Here is a 23960-nt window from a genome sequence, read left to right on the forward strand (position 1 = left end):
AGCCCAAATTCAGGATTTGGGATCCTGGAGCTCTCCTCGAACTCTCAAAGAACCCAGTTTGGCTTTGCCTTTGGAATGAGCAGGAACAGAAGCAGGAATCCTCTTTAGCTACAGGGTTTACTGAGAGTAAAATACTCCAAAACTCTCTGTTCTGGTGGGTTGGTCCGTTTGGGGTTTTTTTGGTTTTTTTTTTTTCTCTATTTTTATTGAAACTTTGTACAGAAGTTTGAAACATTTCCATACAATACTTTGAGACAGGACAAAATGCCATGGTAAAGGAATGTAAACTGCAAGAAACACAGTCTGAAAGTATCCAAATACTCTCTAATAAGAGTTTTAGTTTGAAGACTAATGCAGGAGGCAAAATAAAATGCATACAGTATACAAAGAACAGTATACACAGGGCCAGCAATGCTAACTATGAAAATTTTGCATCAGATTTACTTCAAAGATTGATAGCAATATGATAATTCTATACACTAGACCAAAATTAATTTATCATACATCGTTTCTGTGACAAAAAGCTTGTCATTAAGGACAGTAGCAACTTACAATATAATTAAGCTGTATTAATCTCATTAACACTTCTAAATCTATATTCCTACTACAGTAAAGGGTTTTTTTTTTTCATTATGTTGTCTTATAAGATCTTAACAGACCTTTAAATAACACTTTACCAAAAGAGACCTGGATCCATTATAGTGATCTTATCTACATGCCCATTTGGCTTATTTCCAAAAAAACAACCAAGGGACAAGGAAAAAGGCAGGTTTCAAATGCTATATGATATCATTTGGTTTTGGTCTGAAATGTATTTTAGAGAGTTAAAAAAAACCAACAGAAAAAAGGCAGTTCATTAACTGGTATTTTATATAAAATCTGCAGAAAAATACAACAGCAACAAAACCCAAAAATACTTCACAGATATCTAAAAAAACATTTTTTCTCAGAGATACAAGGTAAAGCAGCATCACTTTGACACTGTGCTTTAAAAAAGAAGATGATGAATGAAGAGACTGCTTGAGTGAGATTAGAAAATTTTGCTTTCTTCTTGAAGAAGACTACTAACATTTTGCACAGCAACTATTTTTATAACCACCTCATTTGAAAAGCGTGAATCCCTAGACACAGAATTGTCATTTCACCGCCAGTTTTGCTCAAAGTGTCTGACTTTACACAGTGGAACTGAGAATGCCAAGTGTCACCAGATGTCACTATACCATGAGTTCAAGATTGGAACAGAAGTGAAGCAAATGCCTTGAAACCAACACCAGGAAAGAAATCAAAGAGAAAGTGTTTTGTAAACAAAACAAAACCACTTTGAAAGAAAGAAAGAAAAAAAAAACAAAAAAAAACCAAACAAAACCAAAAAACCAAGAGTTCAGAGATCTCACAGTGAAATCAGAAATTCTAATTATATATGTTTTACATTCTAGGACTACTCTTTACCTTAGGCCAATTAAAGCACATTAAACCATTTAATTATATACAAACATTTTCTTTAAAAAAACAAAAAAAAATTAAAACATTGCACAGAAGTCTGCTTTTAACATCACATAACAAGGTTAGTTTTATTTTCAAAACAATTACATTTAAGGGCACAGAACATACAGAATACCAAATTAACAGATGAGTAATTTTGCTTCTCTGTACATGCTAAATCCAAAGATTTCCTTGAGAAAGCTGGAGCTTGGCAACTCCAGCTCCTTCCATGTCTCTGTCCTCTGAAAGGGAGCAATTCCCAACACCTCCTCTATCTCAGGATTTAAAAAAATAGATATATAAAAAAAATAAAGCTGTTTTAAAGTTGTAAGCATCTTTTAAGTGCTGGCAGAGCTCCCTGGTGGCTCTGCCCCCTCCACTGTAACCTCATGGAAATAAATCCTTTTCTCTCCTGGGTTACAGGGCTCATGACTCTCATCAGAAGTCTCATCCTGGCCCTTCTGGGATCAGGGAACACACAAGTGGAGAAGTAAAAAATACACAATATAAGGAATATACTGAAGGCCATTTTTATTTCTTACAATCTCGCACGGTTTCCTTTCCCTAAAAGCTAAACAGGAAAAATTATTCAAAAAAAAATTAAACAACCAAAAAGAAGCCTCTAAACTTTGGCAGAGAATAGTATCAAATCAGCCATTAAAAAAAAACTTAAATAAAAACAGTCTCCCAAAGTGTACTATTAAACTCTCAAGAAGCCTCTTCTTTTTTATTTTTTAAATTATTTTTCTAAATAAAAGGCTTCTACCATTTCCAGGAGCAAAATTCAAATACCTTACCAGAAAAAATAAGTTAAGGGAAATAACAAGAAGAAAAAAAAGCTGTCATTCCAAACTCAGTTTTCCAAGACTTGTCATCCTAAGCTCAAGGCAATAATAAATAAACCCATTGCTGCAAGACAGAAGCACAACCAGCCCCACCCAGGGGGAGGGGCCAGGCAACAAAATTCCATCTTGGGAAACACTATGGTTCTGCTGAACCAAAAAATGGGTGTTTGACCCCAAATTTACCAACTTCTCCCTTCAGCAAAGGCTTGTTTACGCTATGAAAAATCCCTTCTTCTACACAAGGTCCTTCTTGCCATCAGGCAGCCTGCTTGGAACCTCAGGAATATCTTTATTTATTAATAAAGGCCTTTTATTAAGTGGTTTTATGCAGCAAAGAGCATCAGCAACTTGCAGGATCTCTACGACACAATGAGGCTGAAGAGGAGCACACAAAACACCCGAAGAGAAAAAAAGCACTGGAGAAAGAATTTGCTTAAAAGCTTCACGATACCAAGTCTGAGGATGGGGTGGGGAGGCAGATTAATAATCCATGATGATCCTGCCCGCCAATTAGCAGTGTGATTAATGTGGCAGCTCGTTAGCGTAGCAAAAGGGAGAGTAAAGGAAGTGGGAGATGGAGCACCTCAGTTGGGTCCTGAAGGACTCAGCTCCCTCCCACGGCCAAGGAGAGCTCCCCAGGGATGTGAGCAAGCAGGACACTGGAACTGTGCCTGTTGGCTCTCCCAGGTGCCCTCCTGGAGGAGCAAACGGCAGGGGAGGGAGGGAGGGAGGGATGGAAGCAGCAGGGAGAAGCGCTGCAAGGAGCCGCGCCTTGGGCCGCCCGCCCGCGTAAGGCACCCTGGGGACAGCACAGGGCGATGGAGCCGAGCCAAAGGGTCCCTGAGCTAACCTGGCTTCCCAGGCGGTGGCGGAGCGCTGCACGTCCAGGAGCAGCCTGGAAAATCCCAGTGCCAGCAGCTGCTCCAAAATCGTGCTCCAAAATGGTTCAGAGCGATCAAAGCTCCGAACAGACACGAGTCTCCTTGCCTGGGCCAAACCGGGTGTGGGAGCCACGTCCCAGCCTTGTCAGGAGGATATTGTTGGACTGAGAATTAGCTTTACCTTCCACGATTTATTTTTCATCCCACTATGATCAAATGTTGCCCTAAATGATTTTATCCTGTATGGAAACAATTCCCTACGTCTTTACATCAAATCGTCCTTCACAGCTCAGCCCACTAATGAAGCAACTTGAGATGCCACTAATTCCACACACCAGGATTTCACCCTTAAATGGGATTTAAAATGCTTTCCCAAACCAAGCTGTGGACACACAAACCATAAGAAAATGTGTCTTGTCCCATTGGAAGCAACATCAGCACCATGTATGGTGGCTCCCCTCTACAAATATTGCAACAACACTCCAAGTTTTCCACTCTGGAGTAGTTCTACTTCCCAGCAGCAACAACTAAACCAAGTGGAGAAAAGTGGGGCATCTCAGCCTCTGGTCAAAGTTTTGGAATGAATGAGATTCAAATGATACTAAAACACCATCAAAACAAACAAAACCACCCCAAAAATAGAAGTGAATCATTTTATCTGAAAAGATGTATTGGGATTTATCTGCTAGAAGCTGTGTGGATGGCACCACTGGAAAAGCAAACTTGCTCCAGCAGGCAAAGGCAGGACTGACCCAAATCTCATCTCTACAAAAAGGTTTCCCCCACAGGAATTGGTTCTTCTTTGTGTGCCAAGGAAATGGTGCTGGACCCCTCAAGTGGTTTTGGTGAACGTTCACAATGGTCCCTCAGCCTGATTTTGGCCCAGCCAGTTCGTGCTCTCCTGAACGAGCTCAGGAGCAAAGACAACTGGAGGAATTATTTCCATGGAAAGCCTGGGTATGACCACTCTGTCCCGGAGAGAGGAGTTTTAACACTGGTGGGCTCTGCTCCCAAAACCAGGAGCCAGCTTGGCTTGGGGAAGGATGAGAGCACCAACCTGCTGCACACACATCCTCCACACCTGGGACTGCTCATCCCTGCCTGGGCATGCATCCATCCATCCATCCATCCATCCATCCATCCATCCATCCATCCATCCATCCATCCTTCAGGAGGAAACATCCTCTGGATCTTGAGCCCTACAAATAGCTGTGACTGCCAGGGAGGAATTCAGGTTTTTGGGAAAATCCTGAGGACAGGACAGACCTCAATTGGCGACACAGATTTGTGGCTGCACGCGCTCCCCATCTCCTGACACCGAATCCCTCAGGATCCTTCCGAGGAGGGAGGGAAGGAGGGAATTTCTTCCCACAAAGGTCACTCATGGGAAGGGGCTGCCCAGGGAGCTGGTGGAGTGCCCAACCCTGGAGGTGTCCAAGCAATGTGGCACTCTGGGCTGGGTGACAAGGTGGGGATTGGGCACAGCTGGAACTCAATGACCAGGGAGGGCTTTTCCAAGCTCAGGGATTCTGGGATTCCTCAAAATACAAAGAGGAAGTTTGACAGGGTGGAAGGGGAAGTGGGAGAAGACATGGGGCAAAAGGGCTCTGGAAAACAAGGAGCACTTTCACCTCTCCCTCCCATTTCCCCTTCCTCGCCTTCCCAGCTGTTCTCCCCTTGCAGCATCGGAGCTTCCTCCTCTTCCTCCTCGGGGATTCCTCCCAGACACAGCAGAGGAAAACCCTTCTGCAGGGTGCAAAACAGTTTTTCAAGACATGTAAAGCGTCATGGTTTTCTTCTTCCCACATGGCAGAACCTGCAAACAGATTTTTCCCTAAAAAGAAGCTAATCCTCACAATGTCCAGGATTCAATCCTTACAATGTCCAAGGTTCAGAGAGTGGAGAGGCTGAATGAATCTTCTGGCCATTTACCAAAACTCAAGAAATTCCACCCAAACCTGAGGAAAAATTTCTTTCCATGGAGGTGGCAGAGCCCTGGAACAGCTGCCCAGGGACATCCCAAACCCACCCCAAGAATTCCGTGATTCTTCAATTTCAATATACTACAAAACCCCACAGAAAGAATATTTCTTTTTCGTCCTCCTCCATTGACAGTTTGTCATCTCCAGGCTTATTTTTGTTTTAGTTTTTTCTCTTTTTTTCTTTTTTTTTTTTAATACAGAAACTTTTCAGTAATGGAATTTACAGTGGATAAAAATCAAAAGACAAAAATTTCCTTAAAAAGAGTAAAAAAAAAGGCAGAAAGCTGCTAAGAGCCATCATGTTTTAAGTGCTATAAAATGAGACAAAACAGCTTCCTGTTGTTGCCAGAAGAAAAATGAGAAACTGAAAAAAGAAAGAAAGCAGTGAGTGCAATTAAAAAGTGCTAAGTTGGCCAAGGTAATACAGTTATTTTATAAATGTGCATCACAGCTCTGCGTTTAAAAATCTTTTGACACAGCTTTAATCACTCAGATTTTACACGCTGGTAACTGATTACCTGTTATCTTCACTTAATGCTGACTGAGCTGTAACTGCCTGACTTCAAACACAGCCACCTGCCTGCCTTTGGTATATTTATACACAGAAAAACAAAAGGTTAGTGCTGCAAATGGAAAACAAAAAAAATAAAACCAACACAAAAGGGAAAAAAGAAAAAGCCACCACAGGACAGGTTCTGCTTTCAGCAGAGGGAGGACAACACATCTCAAATGGTCTCGAAATAGGCTAAAGCTGAGTTGACCTTACAATTATAGCGTAAACAATGCCTGGGTTGTGGTTATGTTGTTTGAAAAGAAAAGAAAGGAAAAACCAAAAATCTCCAGAGACCTGTATCAACTTCTGTATGTTTAAGCCATACCCTTAAAAGTTCACTATTCACTCACAAAGAGAAGTAGACAAACATGAAGATTCCAAGGGAACAGACACAGACCAGTCCAGTATTTAGTAATAGTTTAACTTTTGGAGTCTCTTCCAGCATTTGTAAACAAACAGTCTCCTCCTCGACCTCCCGAACCACTCTCTTGTTTACGTTTTTACTTTTAAAGCCACAGAACCAATCTATGAATTTCAAATGTCTCGCCCTGTTGTCAGTCCCCTCCTCCTCCTCGTGCTTTTTCTCCCCCATCAGGGCGGCCTGTCCGTTGGAGTAACAATCCACGGGCGTCTCCACCTCGGAGTGGCTCACCGAGATCACCGGGTTGCTGTCATCCCTGCACGTCACCAGGAGGTTGATGTCCTCCGGCTTCACGTTCTTAATGTTCTCCTCCGACTTCCCGTTGGGAATGATGTGGTTGGCGTTCTCGTTGCACTTGAGGATGCTCTTCTCCTGGCCCTGGTACAGCTCCCCCTTGCCGGCGCCGTCTGGCGCGCCGCGCTTCCACAGGGCCCAGAACGTGGTGGTCCGCACCTGCTCCTTGGTGGGCGGCGGCGTCAGCAGGCTCACCACGACCGTCACGATCCCGGTGATCCAGAACAGCGCCGTGGCCACGTACATGTAGTGGATGTGCTTGATGAAGCCGGGCCTGGTGTCCGGCTGGTCGCACTCGGGAGCGCGGTAGAAGAAGGCCAGGACGAGGCGGATGGCGCCCAGGACGAACCCGGCCATGCCGCCGTAGAAAGCCCCCTGCTCGTTGCAGCGCTTCCAGAAGATGGCCATGAGGAACAGGGCGGCCACCGGCGGGGTCAGGTAATCCGCCACCTCCTGGATGTACAGGTACATCTGCCCGCCCTGCATCTCCACGATGATGGGCACCCAGGCGATGCTGATCACCACCATGAAGGCCACGAACACCCTGCCCACGATCATGAGCTCCCGGGAGGTCGCGCTCTTCCGGATGAGCTTGTAGACGTCGAGCGTGAAGATGGTGCTGGCGCTGTTGAAGATGGAGTCCAGGTCGCTCATCAGGGCGGCGATCATCACGGCCATCATGAGCCCGCGCAGCCCCACGGGCACCAGGTTCATCACCAGGCGCGGGTAGGCGATGTTGGAGCAGCCGGCCCTGCTCCCGCACACCTGGAAGCAGTGCTCGGGGTTGATGCAGGCGATGTCATCCACAAACAGGATGCGGGAGATCATGCCCGGCACCACGATGATGAACATGGGCAGCAGCTTCAAGAAGCCGGCCATGAGGGTGGAGCCTTTGGCGTGAGCGATGTTTTTGGCGGCCAGAACTCTCTGCACTATGACTTGGTCGGCGCACCAGTACCACACCGAGGCCGGGGTCTGTCCCAGCAGAAACCCGGGCCAGGGAATGTCTTCGTCCGTCGGCTCGCGCAGCATTTTGAGAGAGTCGGGCTTCGGGCTGACGTTGCAGGAGTTGGTGTTGGAGATGTTGTAGGTGAGGAGGATGGAGGTGATGTTCGGTGACGCCAACATGTACCTCCTTTTCACTTCTTCAAACCCACCGACCTCCATGAGGCTTATGATCATGAGTGTGAGGGCCCCGATGATCATAAGCAGCGCCTGGAGGGTGTCCGTGTAGATGACGGCCACCAGCCCTCCGGTCACGGTCAGCAGCGCCGTCATTCCGATCAGCAGGATCACCGACAGGTACAGGTTCCACCCTAGGGACTCTTGGATAAAAAGCGCCCCCGAATACAAGTCAACCGAGAGTTTGGTGAAGATATAAAGAAGCAGAGACAACGCTGCAAAATAGATTTGAATCCTATGCCCTCCGAACCGCTTGGACAAGTATTCGGGCATGGTGTACACTCCCGAGCGGATGTAGACTGGCACGAAGACCCATCCCAAAAGCTGCAAAAGCATTAAGGCGTTGAACTCCCACGCGCCTACGGCGAATCCGCTCGCCGCTCCAGATCCTGCGAGCCCAATGAAATGTTCACTTCCAATATTGCTCACAAACAACGAGGCCCCGATAGCTACCCAGGTCATAGAACGCCCTGCCAAAAAGTAGCCACTCACGGTGCTCCGATTGTTTTTCCACATGGCAAAGAAACCTATGCACATTACAAGCACGAAGTACAGGGCCACAATGGCAATGTCTGCTGGCTCCAAAGAAGCCCTCATTTTGTAACCAAAAAGCCTTCGCTGACGTCCACTTCTCGCCCCCCAGCCAACGTCTCTTAAGCACCACGTGAACCAGTTTTAACCAAAATCAACACAGCGGGTCAAATTCTTTGTCCCTTGGTTTGCTGTCCTGATGCTGGTGGCAGTGGTACATTTACTTTTCTCCGCTTCTCAAATTTGGGAACTTAGCACGCACTTTTAATCCACATTCCACAAGAGCATCAGCCTTAACTCAGTTGATGTAGGAGAAATTCTTAGTTGCAGCTAAGTTTAGTGAGGCCTACTGTACCAACCCTGCAAGGCAGCAAAGACAAAAGACAAAGATTGAATTAGAGAGGAATTTCATGAAGTAATGAGAAAAAATTTGAAGTGTAGTAAAACAAATCACTGAACACCACAGATTTTTCCCCCTTTATATTTCCTGCAATCCATAACAGACATCATTCAATATTTGAAGGGCTAAGTGGTAAAAGCCTTTCACAAGTCAACTTCAATGGTTACAGGTACCTTCAGAGACGCAGCAATTCAGGAGGATTGAGTGACCCAAATTCCCCAGAACACAGGAAGCAACAAAAATACATTTTCTTTTTCATTGCTCTGGTGTCTCACAAGTCTCCTTCTCAAGCCACTAACCAGATCTTTCTCTTCCAAGCAATCTCAGGAAAATAAAATTTAAAAAGCCCGACAAATAACAATGGCTACAGAGCCCAAACCTGGCTCAGCATTTCCTGCACTGCATCTCCCAAATCCTGGGAGATCCTGGCACCACAGGACAGCACCTGAGACACCAGCTGGCTGCTAGAAAAATCAAAGTGAGGTCACAGCACTGTCAAATATCAACATCCATTTCAAATCAGCTGGAGAATCAAGGTTATTGTGCAGGTTTTGAGGTGAGTTTGCTCCTGTCAGAGGTACCGATGATCACAGGGTTATTTTTCACTTGGAAAGCTCTCCATACACATCCACATGATCCAAGGGGAGAAAACATCCCATTCCTGCAAGTGGCAGAAGCAAAACTCCACCTGACATCTCACTTTAGGGCCAGTCCCTTTGGACAGCACACCTGGGGTTTGTGGGAGCACCAGCGGCACAGGAGGGAACACTGGGTGGGTTCTGGCAGCAGTCACAGCTGCAAGGATGCCAGGAAATGTCCTTCCAGCATCCATTCCCATCCCAGCATGGAGAGGATGGGAGGTATGGAGGCAAAGCCTTCCCTGTCACACCCTTCCCAAACTCCCAATCCCACCTGACAGCTCCCAAACTCGGCAGGAAACAAAACCTGTTGGAAGTGGAGGGAAGGGACAACGAAGACTTGGTGGCAGAGGAAGGGGCCCTGAGGAGCTGCGTGGTGGCTCCCTCACGGATTTGGGATGTGCTCCCATCTCCTGTTTATGCCTTGGGAGGTACCACAGAATCACTGAATGGTTTGGGATGGAGGGACCTCAGAGCCCACCCAGTGCCCCCCCTGCCATGGCAGGGACAGCTCCCACTGTGCCAGGCTGCTCCAACCTGGCCTTGGCAGTGCCAGGGATGCAGGGGCAGCCCCAGCTGCTCTGGGCACCCTCTACCAACCCAGAGGCTTCTGATGGGTTTGGAGAGAGCTGGACACGGGATTCTTCCATCTCCTACACCCAATGGCCATGGGAAGGGAAGACCAAAGCAAAGAACAGGTTTAGTCTAAAGATCAGAACACAAACCTTTGGTAGCAATAATGAGATTATTACAAGTGAGGAACAGGGTCTGACTCCACTCCTCTTTCCCACCCACTGGTAAAAGCACAAGAAAACCAACACTGGGTCTTTTTTCTGGCCATAAAATCTCACAAGTCCTATAAGCATCAGCTCCAGGCATCCCCTTCCAGTTCTTTCCCTGGCACAAGGCTGGAGCTGCCATTTCCCCATTAATTAATCATTAATACAAACAGCCTGATAGCATATTCTAATATTTGGTTGGTTTCTTGTTTAGCATCCCGGCCATATATTTGGTTTGTTTAAAGGGTCAATAAAACCATTTGAAATTCCAAGAGAGTTAAGGCTGAAAATACACCCATTGTGTCAAAGGCAGCAGTGGTACTCAGGTAAAAACGTGCAGCTCCTCATAGATTTTAAAAATAGCTCCCAGCAAGCCACAACTTTAACCTTAAGGAGAAATCCACCACTCTGTCATTTGCATGGTCCAGCTGTTTTTCAGGAGAAAAATATAAAAAATAAAAATAAAAATAATAAGGGTTCCCTCCAGCACCACAAATCCACTTGAGAATAGAGATATTCCTTCTGCTGGAATTACAGCCAATAATGAGAGACTAAGGAGAATGGCACAAAACGGACTGATTACAGCACTGGGCTAAATTTATCATTCCTCAGAAGCCTCAAACCACAGATGTATTTTCAATTCTTCCACAGAAGAATTCACATTTCTCCCCACCCGCAAATACAGGAGTAGTTAAATGGTCTAATAGCTTAATCCAACCCAAAATTATAAACACTTCACATCAGATGACGCAATCAGAGCCAAGTTTAATGGACTATTCTTGGTTTTAAGCACTTTGGAGCAACACTTTAATAGTGTTGTGTCTTTTGCTATATTCAGCTAATTTTCCAACTACATTATGTTTATACCAAAACTATAAATATTTGAAGAGAAAGAGAAGAAGAGATTTTAGTGAGATACGACAAAAAGAAAATCTGCTATACAGAAAACCAGGAGAACAGCCAGATAAGGAAATGTTAATAGTTAGTATTTTTAATGTTCTGTTGTCCTTCTCATTACTAAAAAATATTTGATTTTAACTTGAGTTCACCTCCCACCATCTTCCCTGTAGGTTCATCAGTGACCTGTCACAAATATCCTATAGAGCAGTATGGAAAAATCACAAAAATCTCCATTAACATCAATTCAATTTGATATTAGAAGTATCCAGAGAGTTTCTACAAACAGATACTAACAGGGGGAAGCTGTGGCTGCCCTGGATGCCTGGGTATGTCCAAGGGCAGGCTGGATGGGATAATGGAAGGTGTCCCTGCCCTGGGGGTGGGACTGGATGGGCTCTGAGGTCCCTGGGAATCCAAACCTCCTGGAATTCCAGGATCAGACTCTCTGACAAGTGTGTCACTATTAGATGCAGCTGCCCTCAAATAAATTGTGACATTCCTCAGTTAAGTCACTTCAGCTCCAGGGGGCTCATTCCAACCAAAATAAACAACAAGTGAAGTTCCTGCAGCGTCTTCCATAGGAAGATACAGCCAGTCCATGCACCTAAAATAATCACATTTCAGAGAGCTGAACCCTGCCCTCTGTCACCAACACCTGAGGGTTTTTTTGCAAGGCTCAGTTTGCCTGAGCTGGAAGGTGGAAAGTTTTCAGCAGCCACCAGGAATTTGCTGCACTGTCACTAAATTACAGCACTGAAGTAGCTTCTTGTACCAGTTTCTTAGACCTAATTCCAAAATAACCCTGGAACTTTTCTTCATTAGGAAAATGAGACTCGTCCCTCTGAACTTTCAGCAAGTTCTGACCTCAAGTCTTACAAAGGACTTTTGAGATGCCCCATGTGAGTTTAGTCCTGAGTTATTAGAACAGTGAACATTGTGGCACTGACAGAGAGAGGGGAAAAAAAAAAAAGGCAGAAAGACAGTGCTGCTGCCAAGGACTGGGAATTTTCTTCCCTGAGGCTGTTTTCTGGCTGGATCATATCAAAGACACAAAACAATGTGCTTCCCTCTTGTCTGCAAATAGAGGCTGCAGCTCTGGTGAAACAATGCATATGTCTCTCCAACACCCAGCCTGTTCCTTAAGGGGAGAAAAAATCCCAAGCAAGTCCCTGAAGAGAGATTTCATAATGTGAAGCAGACCCAGGGTGGGATTTTGAGGAGAAATTTGTAGGATTGTTCTAAAGGAAAACTTTCTCCACAGTGCTTTTCTAATAAAATGGGTGTTTAAACCGTGCCAGAGTCCAACTGCTCCAGCTCTGAAGCCACCATTTGTTCTCAGCTCCGTCGGCTTTTTGGCAGATGGGAATGTCTGAGCTGACTTTCCTTTTCTCCTCACCAATCCTGATGTCTTCAGGGTTAATTTGGGGATGTAGATGCCCACTTATCCCACAGCAGTGTCCACTGTTAGCAAATTAAGTGCTCTGCTCACAGTTTTCAGATTATTTCTTGGGAACAACATTTTCCCTCTCCACAGCCAAGCAGGAGTATTGGAAATCAGATCTGCAGCACTTCACCTACTGAACAGCTCTGTTGTGTGGAAGAAAACTGTCCAGATTGCCAGCATCATGGAAAATATTAACTCTGCCACAGAACAGTGAATAAGTACCACAAGTCCTGTGCCTTGAGTGGGGTGTGTGCCATGTGCCACCCCCTGAGTGTGTTTTCCAGACCCCTCACACTCCTGGCCATGGACACACCAGGGAGCTCCTACCTGTCCACTGCTCCGCAGTAAACACAAGGAAAAAAACCTCTTAGAGGGAAAAAAAAAAAGAGGAAAAACTTTGTTCCATTTACTGCAGCACTCCAGAACATAAAAAAGGAGCACTGAAGCTCTTCATGGAGTAAGTGATACATAAATTATGTAGCACATGCCCTTGAGGAAGCAGGGGCTATCCTTGGCAGCTGCTCAACAGAGCCCTGAGCATCCAGGGCAGCAGTTCCAGGCTTTTCCCTGAAAACCAGGAGCTGGGGCAGAGGAGCGTGCCAGGAACCCCCCTGGGGCACACAGGGAAGGTAGGAAATGACCTGGAGCAGCCAATAAATAACTGGAGCTGCTGGGGATGCCAGGCCAGCCCTGGACCCCAGAGGATGCACAGGAAAGGGCCACATCTCCAGGTGACCTGAGCCCACCTGGCTGAACCTGCTGGTCACACTCTGCACCATCACCACACCGAGCTCCTGCTGCTCTGGGGGACTCAGGAGCCAGCTCTGTAAACCAGCACTACCAAAAAAATCCAATTTGAGGTGCAAGGAACGAGCCGCTCACTCAAAGGAGTTGTTATGAACACGTAAGGAACTTTTGTTTTGGTCAGGAATCACTCCAGCTCTGGTCTTCATTTTACTGCAGCAGCACAAAAAAGCAGCTTGGTCCAGCATAAATTCTTCTGGATTCTTTTCTACACAACTGCTGAGGGAGACATGAGAGAAATAAGTAACCCCAAAGCAAGAGACACAGAACTCCCTGCCAGTCACAAATGGGATGGGCAGTGGACAATTACAGAGCAGGAGCTGGAGTGATGTGAGGCCAACTGGAGCTCAAGGGCACTGGCACTGTTAGAGCAGGAGCTCATTTAGTTGTCATTTTTTGGGTTTTTTAACCATTTTCCCCCTCATGCCAAGCAAATACACCTATTCCAGTGTCCCAGCAAGTCACAAAGGAAGGGCAGAAGGCACAGGAAGGACGCTCCAGCAGTCAGTGGACACAAGAGAAGCTCCAGCCTTGCAAAGCAAGAAAAGATGGATTTTTTCAGGATCTGCATCACCCTGCCCGAGCACTTCATGCCACTGCCTGTGACATTCACACTTGGCTGGTTCCCTTTGCCAAGAGCCAGTCCCCAGCACTCCAGCAGGAATAAGGAACTGATTTGCTTCCACTGTTCTTCCCAAAACCCCAAACACCTCCAGGGCAAGGGGGTAAGCTGGGGACAGAGGGAAGGAGACAGAAATTCTCTTTTCATCTGTTAAATACAGAGAGATACCAGAAAGAAATTCTGTCTTCTCCAGGCCTACCTAGACAGGACACCCATCATACCCAGGAGATGAATCCATCAATTATCAAATTAAAAAAAATAAGGAGTTAATACCTTCCTTTTCCCCTTGTCAGCTCAAAGAATTGGCTTATGTTTCCATGGGTGACAAATGTTATCTGGAGGAATTTCTCCACAGGAAGGACCTGGAAGGGGCTGCCCAGGGAGGTCTGGAGTCCCCAAGGAAGGCCTGGAGGTGGCACTGAGTGCTCTGGGCTGGGGACAAGGTGCCCACGGGGCACAGCTGGCACTGCACGGGCTGGCAGGGCTTTGCCAAGCTCTGTAATTCTGTGAAGGGAGCAGAGGCTGCCAAGGAATTGGGCCTTGCAGAAGCTCTCAGCACCTTTCCTGCCTCGGCTGCAGCCCCAGCAGGGCCCTCCTGAGCTCAGTTTGTCACCACAAAGCCCAGCCCAGCAAGGAAACCACAGAGAGGTGACATTCCCCCCTCCACAGGACACAGTTCTTTTCCACAGGAACTGAAAGAAAAAGGGGCAGCGACAACCCAGAAGCCACGTGCTCAACAGCCACACCAAGGGCACCAGAGGGCACAAAGCCAGACTGGAAGGTTCTGCCACCTCACAGCGCCAGGCAAGACCTCACACTGCCCTGGAAGGTGCAGCAAGACACTGGGGCAGCCCCAGGGCTCAAATCCCCTCCTGTGGAACCCAAAATGCAGCAGCACCAACACTGCACTGCCACGGCAGGGATGGAGGAGATGAACACTGGGTCACCAGAGCAGCAGCACGAGAAGGAGTCAAACAAACCTCAGCAGCCAAGAATTGGATTTCTGGTGGATTTCTCAGTCCTCTGGACAAGGTTATCACCTTTTTAGAAGCAAATATCAGAAATGCTGCAAAATCTCTGCCACTGCTGAGGATGCCCTTTCCTTCAGCTGGAGGCTCAGTGCTGTGATGCAGCTGGTGGTGATCAGCACCCAGCAGGAACTGGATAATCCCAGCCTAAAAAATGTGCTGCTTCATCCCATCTGAGGAGGCTTTTGGCTGTGAGAGTGCAGAAATTACTTGGGAAATGAGAAAAGAGAAGTGTCAGTCCCCATGAAACTGGGCAAGATACCAGGAGGAAATTCTTCTTCAAATTTCTAGGAAGAACGAAAAAAAAAAAAAAAAAAAACCAACCAGACTCATTAAGTTTCTTTAGGACTTCCCCAAATTCCCATCACATTTCTGGCTGCCCGCAATCTTTGGAAGAATATAAAGTACCCCCAGGATTATTAATGGGCGAGACAAAAGTTCAGGATCATACAGAATCCAAGAATTTGAGGCTCTCCAAGCTTCCCAGCCAGCTGGGTGCTGTTTCAAGACTTGTGATTCTTCTTGGAGATTTCAAGACACCAAAAGCAGAGTTCAATAAAATTCTGTTGGTTCTAAAACAATTAATGCTAATTACAAAGCTTGATACAGAACATCTCTATTAAAAGCTACTGAACACTGATTTCTTTTTCTAAAACACCAACTCCACTGAACACATTCCCTCCTCTGCATGGACCTGGCTTTTTATTCTTCCTTAGATATTTGCAGGATTGAACACAGGGACTGGCTTGCAAGTGGACAAACCAGGATTAAAAAATAGCAGAACAACAGTTCTGCAGTTCCTCCATGCTGTTTCTTGGGTTCATAAACCTCACTTTACACCATCCACTTCCTTCCTGCCCTTCTCCTCCCCAGGGGTGATGAATTTGCTCTAGAATCTCATTTTTAGCACTAATGATTACACCAGTGCTCCCCAGGACAGGTCTTCACATCTTGCTTTACTTTCCATATATTTGATTCCAATGTTTCCCGTTCCACTTCTCCATAATTAGTTATGTTTTGCATCTCTTTCTGTGGTTTTATTTTTTCCCTGCTTTCAGCTTTTTATCAGCTCCTCAATGCACACTGGGGATATCCCTGCTGCTCCACAGGGCAGGAATTTTTCCAGGGAATCACCTGGTGCCCTCAGGTAAGGGACACAGAGGGTGGGACACAAAGCTCTACCCAGCAATTGCTTCCACATAAACAGCTCTTCCCTCGCCCCAGATCAGCAGCCAGGGAGGTGAGGGTGCCTGTGGCTCCAGGAATTATCAGCCTGCCATGGATGGAGCCTGACAAATCATAAAATCCTGGAATGGTTTGGGTTGGAAAGAATTTAAAGCCCGTCCAGTGCCACCTGTGCCATGGCAGGGACACCTTGCCAGGCTGCTCCAAGCTGGCCTTGGACACCTCCAGGGATCCAGGGGCAGCCACAGCTGCTCTGGGCAAAACAAAAGAGAAGATAAATTACTTAACAACAACTTAATTGCCAAAGCAATTTTTGTGTGGCAATGATGGTTCTGGGATAAGGGAACTGGAAAAATCAGCTCCTGAAAGAACACACGGAGGAAAGCAGAGCTTCCATCATTCCAAAGTATGGAATTGATAAAGATTAGGAGACAGAAACCACACACACATATGAGCTGAAGGAGCAGCTTCTCCTCATTGTTACAATGCAGAACCTTTACAGGAATCAGTCACATTTCAGGGCTCTCCAACCATCAGAGATTATTGCTCAGCACAAAGGGCTCTCCCAAGAGTTCAGGGACAGAATCTGCTCCGTGCTGAAGTTACCAACACCTCCCTGTCCACAGCCAGAAGACAGCAGGAACAAAACCCAGGCAGGAGCAGAGAGCTCATTGCTGGGGAGGAACCAGGGCAGCCCAGAGAAGCCTGAACTCAAAGGTTTAACCCCACTGCTGTCCCCTGAAGAGGGGCTGCCCAAACCCCACTGAAATCCCACCAGGGCCTGCAAGGAACTGAAATTAGGCTGAAACTGTTCTGCAGCAGAGAATAATCCTCTGTGTCCTCTCAGAGCCAGGCACGTATGCCACACTTGGCAGAAATTCCAGCTCTTCCAAGACTGGAAATGTCAAATATCAGGCAAGAGGGTATCGCTCCCAAATGCTGTCTGCACCACACTCCCCAAAATGCAGCTCTCCTTATGGAATGCTCAGGGCAGAAAACAAAAAGGTGACTCCTCCAGCAGAGCCAGGGCTGGATCTTGCTGTTTTCTGATCCTGCCTTTGGTCTCCATCCCAGCACCACCCCCAGCTCCAGGAGCCCTCCCTGCCAGGCTCAGAGCCTGTTCCAGCCTACTGAAAATGCCAGTGGGAACAGAGGAGAAAACTTTTGTGTAATTTTAACCTGCTCAGCTGGGAAGAGGGGTGGGGAAGATGCACAATTCCATTGGAAGAGCAGGTGGTTCACCGGAAAGGAAATAAAATAAAATAAACCCAATATCTTCCTGCTTCGTTCTCTCCCCCTCCTTCCTGGCAACTGAGACATCAAAAGCCCAGTTGCTGCAGCTGCCTACACAGCAATTAAGTGAAATAGTCAAGATGTCAAGCAACACTACTGCCCATTTACTTTGGCTTTCCCAAAATAGCCAACAATCCCCACACGGCAGGTAGGGAATTTTGGAAACACAGCAAGCCACTCCAAAAGCAACAAACAGCTGCTGAAGACAAGTTGTGTTGTGAGAACATGGCTGGGGAAAAGAGAGCACACATTCACTGCAGGATTATTATTATTATTATTATAATTTGGAAGTGTCCAAGGCCAGCTTGGACAGGGCTTGCAGCAAGCTGGGATAGTGGGAGGTGCCCCTGCCATGTGGAACAAGGTGATTTTTGAGACCCCTTCCAACCCAAACCACTTTGGGATTCCAGAAGTGGGTGGATGGCTCTCCTAGTCCAGGTATTTTTGCTGAAAAAAAAAGGTGGTTAGGTTTTAGATTCTGACACTGTGTGTTTGAACTTTGTCACAGGTGAAGATGGGCACGCTGCTAATAAAATATTGATGAATTTCCTCCTTTGTAGTGAAATACTCCGAGTTATTCACCAAGTGCCCATCAGTTGCTGGTGGGACAGGTGTCCCTGTGCTCTGCTCTGGTGACAAGGTGGGGATCAGTCAGAGGCTACACTCCATCCTGGAGCTCTTCTCCAAGCTCAGGGACTGTGGGATTCCCATCTGTGTCCCAATCCCCTCGGAGATGTGGCATTGCCACCCCAGAGTCACTGTGACAGGAAACCATTGCCAGCCCTTCCTTCCAGGGAGTTCCAGAGCTCCCTGCTCTCCCAGGCAGTGACAATTCCTGCAGATTCCCTCCTGGGGATTCACTGCCCTTCCCTGCTGAAGGTGCTGCTCCACCACAGTCAAACATGGGACAAAAGCAGGAATTCTTGGAAGCTCAGCTTTTGTCATGAGCAGGGAATTCAGGCCATGGGCAGCTGTGGGCAGGTAAGGTTTGGTTTGCAAACACCTGGACACTGCTGATAACAAATGTGCCCCCCGAGATCCCCCCAGCATTTGTTCTTTCCATGCTGCAGTGTGGAAAGCAACACAATGGGCAAAATTAATCATTTCACCTCCATGCTCACACCTTGCTCTGCCCAAAGCACCTCCTCCATAAACTCACACTCAGCTACACAAAGCTCTCACCCTCCAAACACACCACAGAGTACTGGGGGGTTATTAATTTTGGGGCTATTTTTATTATTGTTTTCCCAAGAGTCACTAACTGGAGGCTCTGCTGATGAAAAACTCTCTCTATATACAGAGTATAAAAGTATTCTGTGTTTTAGTATATAAAAATACAGTGTTTTTAGTCCAAGTCCCTTACCTCTCACAAATCGGGACAGAGAAGAGCTGCTCAGCTTTTACTCCAGAATAAAATCCTGACTTTTTATGGGAAGTACATGCAGACAGCCAGAGACAAAGGCTGATAAGTGGCACCAGTGCAAAGTGAAAGTTTTCCCATTCCCAAAGCTCTTGGGTGTTGCATTTTTAAGGCACAAAAGGAGAGCTGAGGAGGCTCTGGAGCCTGCCAAGCCTGAGGAGAGCATCAGGCAGGATGGATGGGGTGTGCTGGACCCTCCCAACAGAAACCACATGCAGGGAAAGAACGGGAAAGGATCCCTGACTTGGACACGAGCAGGGCTGGGCAGCAACAGGGCTTAAAGCAGCAAAAATGAACTGGAGGGACTCAATTCTGCCTGCATCCCTGAGAATGCCAAGGGAACTATTAAAAGAAAGTTGTGGGTGGGGAAAATCCCACAGAAGCACCAAGTTTGCCTCTGAAGAGAGGCAGCAAAGCCTCCAGGCTGAGGTCGGCACCAAGCTGCCAGAGAGCTCCGAGAAGTTCAGGACAAGCCCTGGAGCACAGCACAGCCAAGTGACAGGGGGACAGGGGAGCTGCCACAGCTGAGGAAGGACATCACAGACACCAAAAGAACAACCAGCACTTGCTCAGACAGCACCAGCACACACAAACACCACAGAGGCACCGACAGGGAACAGCTGCCCAGGTGCTGTCACCAAGGTGGAAAAGCAATGTCCTTTATTCTTCTCCAGGAAGGAGCTCTGGAATCATTCCCCCATTTCAGACCGGTTTATTATGCCCATATTTTGCATCATTTAATTCAGTATTACAGCCAGGGCTAAGCACAGCTTACAGGGGTCATTAGAGCAACCCCCCCAGCCAAGATCCAGCAGCACCACGGAGCACAAAACCACTAGAGAAAAAGTTTCCAAGTGTTCTCATGGCACAAGAGAGGCAGGAGCAGCAAAATATTGGGAAACGAAAAAGCACCCAGATGTGGTGTGCTGAAAAGAGCACGAAAATAGCAGCACCTACAGACAGACTCTTAATTTTAGACTTACAGCAAGGGTGGGTTAAAAACACCAGCACAACCTGAAATGTTTGGACATAATCACAGAGCTAAAAAAAAACCTTTAAGGTACATCCATGTGGAAAGAACACGCTGGAGAGTCCAATTTCAAAGAGGCAAAGGTTGCAGATGTTAAATCCTGAGAGCACTGATGTTCATTAGAAGCATCTTACAGCTAAAAGCTTATCCCTGCATCTCCGTGGTCAGATCCTAGAAACCAGAGAGCCTTTCCAGCAGAGAGCACTCCATGGCATCCTTTCAGAGAAGTCAGTTTATTCCTGCCTCAGTATTATGGCAGATTTGCTACACTTGCTGTCCTGCCCTGCATACCGAGTACCCATCTCCCACATCAACAGCACGGCTACAAAAACCATCTCTGCCTCATCCACGCACGGGGAGAGGCGTGGAAAGGAACAAAAAAAAATAGGACAAAAATTCTATGTTGACAAGCAAGTGGAAAAGCAGCGTATTTTAGCCCGGGTGAGCTGGTGCAGCAATGTCACCCGGCTTTCTCCCTGCTGCTGCATTTCTCCACTAGAGGACCCAGGTGAGATGTCTCTACTACAGCTTCTGCAGCTAAACCACGGGGAAAAATATATTAGAGAAAAAAAAAAAAAAAAAAAAAAAAGAAGCCAGCCCCGACATGTGGATGGTCCATGTAAAATGAATGGAAATGTACTAGTGCATGCGGCACACCAGACGTGCTCCCGTAATTCCCAAAAAGCCACGGCCACGCTGCTGAGCTGCTGCTGCTGGCTGGGAAAAGGTGCTGGTGGGAATGAAGGGTAAATCCCAGCGTATCCACGCCGGGCTGGATCGGAGGGCTCCAGCCCAGCGCAAGTGCCGCTACATTCCACCACCAGCACCGCATATTAAGCTGGAAAGTAGCAGATAAACAAAGGCTATAGAAGGTGCTAGAGAAGGGCCGGTATCAGCTGTTATTTACCAAATAAACCTCCCATCCACACGGAGATGGCCTTATTTTATTATTATTATTTTTACGCACACACATCCCCCATCGCCACCCCCCTCCCTTCCTCCACGTATTGACTCAGCTCCTGCCGAATGGGAAGAGCATCATTTAACCGAGCTCTGTTATCACCGCGCTGCCAAAAAACAGCGGCAACGGCTGCTGCCACCCCCAGCGCCCCTTCCCGGGGGCGATAGGGCCCGGCCTATCGGCCCCGCTCAACCGCTGCGGGCAAACCCCCATCCCTGGCATGCCCTGGCACACGGGGGGGAAGGTGGCACCCCGCGCTGGGAGCTGGCCGGAGCGAATCCTCCACTGCCGCCCCTTTTTCCCTCGCCCCGAGGCTCGCCGGAGCGCAGGGCAGCCGAGGAGGGGCCCGGCACAGGTGCGGGAGGGGGATGGAGAGCGCTGGTGCTGCAGAGGGAGAGGGGGATGCGCCGGCAGGGGCAGGGGAAGGGCCGGCTTCACCTGCTCCAGGCACGGAGGGAGGGGATGGGCAGGGAAAACCGCATATCGCTCGCAGAGCGTGGGATCTGCTTACCTGCGTGCCGGAGGGGAGGGGGAGAGGGGACTGCGGCTCGGGGGCAGCGGGCAGGGAAGGGGCGATGGGAAAGCGGCCGGAGCGCGGGGGAAGCGCCGCGGAGCCCGGGACACGCTGCGACACTGCGGGCGACAGGGCCGGCCGGGCCACGCGGTGCGGCGGGGACAGCGGGCACCGAGGGGACACCGCGGCGACACCACGGGGCAAGGATGGAGGGGGTCTGCCAGTCCCACCTGCCTCCCTCCCTCCCTCCCTTCCTCCCGTCTCCTCTCCCTCACTCACCCTCTGCATGGCTTTCAGGATCAAAGCCAGTTCATAGCGGGGCATCTTAGAGCTGCTGGCAGTGGCGGGAGGAGCGGGGCACGGGGTGGGGAGGAGGGGGCTGCGGCGAGGCCGGAGAGGAGGAGCAGGGGGGACAGGAGGAGGAGGTGGTGGAGGAAGGCGCGTCCCGGCGCTGTGGCGGCTCCTTCCCGCGCGGCTCCCGCGGCTCAGACACCCGTACGGGCAGGGGCGGCGCGGCTTAAAGGGCGCAGCAGCTGCGCACGCTCGACCGGGCCGGCCCTGCCCGCGCCAAGCGCCGCCCCCGCCGGGCCGGGGCTGCCCCGCACCGCGGCCTGAGGGCCGGGACCCCCGCGCGGGCACGGCCGGGCCCTCCCCGCGCTGCCCCCGCGGCCGGCGCCGCCCCCGGCCCCGCCGAGCCGCCCGAGCCGCCGCCGCCGCCGCTGCTGCAGGGAGTGGAAATTTCCACTGCGCCGCCCCCTCCGCTCCCCCCGCCGGGCCGCGCTCACTCCCGGCCGGGGCCGCGCACGGAGCGCCGCGGGGGGGGCCGGGGCTCGCGGCCGCGCCGCGTGGGGACCGCGTGTGGCGGGGGCGGCTCGGGCCGGGCCGCGCGTGTGGGACAGCCCGGTGGGACACCGGGACACCCGGACACCCTGCACATGTGGGACACCGGGACACCCTGCACATGTGGGACAGCCCGGTGGGACACCGGGACACCCGGACACCCTGCACATGTGGGACAGCCCGGTGGGACATCGGGACACCCTGCACATGTGGGACACTCTGGGTGGGACACCGGGACACCCGGATACCCTGCACATGTGGGACAGCCCGGTGGGACATCGGGACACCCTGCACATGTGGGACACCGGGACACCCTGCTCATGTGGGACACCCCCATGCGTGTGGGACACCCCGCCCATGTCACCAGCACTCCAAAAGGCTCGAGTGGGATGGGACATGCTGAATTGTCCTGCTCCACCCGCTGCCATGGCCACAGACACCTTCCACCGGGCCAGGTTGCTTTGAGCCACGGTCAACCTGGTACTTTCCAGAACCTTCCTCATCCTCAGGGCACCTCTGCACCCCCAGGACATGGCCATTGTCAGAACTCCTCAGTGCACAGCCAGGACCTTGTCCATCTGCAGAGTCCTTCAGGGCACGTCCAGAACTTCTCCATCCTCAGAGCACCCCCACGCAGGCCCGGCACCTTCCCCATCCTCAGGGCACCCTCAGGTCCTTCCCCACGCTCAGTCCCAGCCGCGGTGTGAGCAGCTCTCGTGGCTGTGCGGGGTGTGGAGGCCCGAGCAGCAGCAGGATGGAGGTGAAGCTGCGTGTGTGGTGGCCTTGGTGGCCGGGTCCTCCCCGTGAGGGAGGCTCTGGCCACGCATTTCCCAGCCTGGCACGCGCCCCTGGCCGCTGCTCACGTGCAGCCACCAAGGTCAGTGACACAGATCCCTGCAGCTGCATCTGACACCAGCGGCCAGCTGGGCTGGGCTGGAAGCTCAACACTTGCTCCCACTAGAGAAGGTGTTGGAGGGGCCTGGGGGTTTGTTTGAATGCTCTTTGTCTTGCCCACAGCAGAGATTTTCCCTCATACCCTCATGCCCAAAATGCTGGCTTTGCAGAGCCATTAACAGTCAGAAACAATCGAGTTTCTGTCCAAGCTGTTCAAGCCCTCACTGCTTGATCCTGCAGCCCCATTGCAGATCGAGCAGCCCCACCGTGCCCAAGGAGAAGCAGAGAAAGTGACAGATCTCGAGATTAAATGACTTTAATGAAATATCACTGGAATCCCAGCCCAGCCAGAGAGGCCTCAACACCTCCCCTGGGTGCCCCAGCCGTGCCCTTTCCAAAACCAGGGACATTTTCATCTGCTCTGCCTGCACAGGGAGGCTGCCACGGTCACTGCCACGGATCCTGAGGGCAGGCATGGAAGTGGAAAACTCCTCCCAGCGCTTTTCAGCAGGACTCGCAGCTCAGCCAGCCCCGGGTGCTGCTGTGGGCCTTCCCCATCTCAGGCAGGTGTGAGCTCCCCGTGCTTCCCAAGGCATCCTGTGCCCTCCAGGCACGAGGGCTGTGCGAGTCCTGGGAGCTGTTTCGGGTACTGCTACAAGACAAATTGCCTGTGCTGAAGTGTTTACAGGTATTCCCAAGCTCCCACCGCTCCGTGCTCAGGCAGTAATTGCCAGGCAGCTGACAGGGAGAATTTACTGCCTGTTGGTGTTCACAATGCAAACTCTCCCTGGGTTTGCTTCCCTTTGCTTTGCTTCCCTGTTTGTTTGCTGATACAGTTGTCTGGCCTGACCTTCTTTATTCTGGACATGTGCCTGGCAAGCTCAGGAGGAAATCCAGGTGAGGTGGGAATGCCCAGGTATCCCTGCCATTCCCACATCAGCCATTCCCACCCTCCAGGTGCTCCTTGTGCAGCCACAGGTGACCCATGATGTTCTCTTTGTCACGTTTGGAGCTGTCACATTTTGGCCAGAGGCAGG

General features: G+C 49.5%; 2 protein-coding genes across 2 annotated transcripts in view; both read right to left on the reverse strand.

The window, feature by feature from the left end:
• Positions 1-21552, reverse strand: part of MRPS6 (mitochondrial ribosomal protein S6) — a 43932-nt gene extending 22380 nt beyond the window's left edge. The window contains exon 1 of the mRNA XM_058019316.1: positions 21469-21552. Coding sequence (XP_057875299.1) covers positions 21469-21513 — 45 coding nt within the window. The 5' untranslated portion in view covers positions 21514-21552. The remainder of the gene's footprint in view (positions 1-21468) is intronic.
• SLC5A3 (solute carrier family 5 member 3) lies at positions 175-21558 on the reverse strand. The gene is made up of 2 exons (XM_058019315.1): positions 21469-21558; positions 175-8531 (listed from the first exon to the last, which is right to left on the reverse strand). The coding sequence occupies exon 2, from the start codon at positions 8235-8237 to the stop codon at positions 6090-6092; it is 2148 nt and encodes a 715-aa protein (XP_057875298.1). The 5' UTR covers positions 8238-8531; positions 21469-21558; the 3' UTR covers positions 175-6089.
• Between the last annotated feature and the right edge of the window lie 2402 nt (positions 21559-23960).

This window comes from Melospiza georgiana, chromosome 2, assembly GCF_028018845.1.
Source record: "Melospiza georgiana isolate bMelGeo1 chromosome 2, bMelGeo1.pri, whole genome shotgun sequence".
Taxonomy (NCBI): Eukaryota; Metazoa; Chordata; class Aves; order Passeriformes; family Passerellidae; genus Melospiza; species Melospiza georgiana.

Excerpts from the sequence above, each read along its gene's own strand:
- SLC5A3 (XM_058019315.1), bottom strand. The coding sequence starts at position 8,237 with ATGAGGGCTTCTTTGGAGCCAGCAGACATTGCCATTGTGGCCCTGTAC.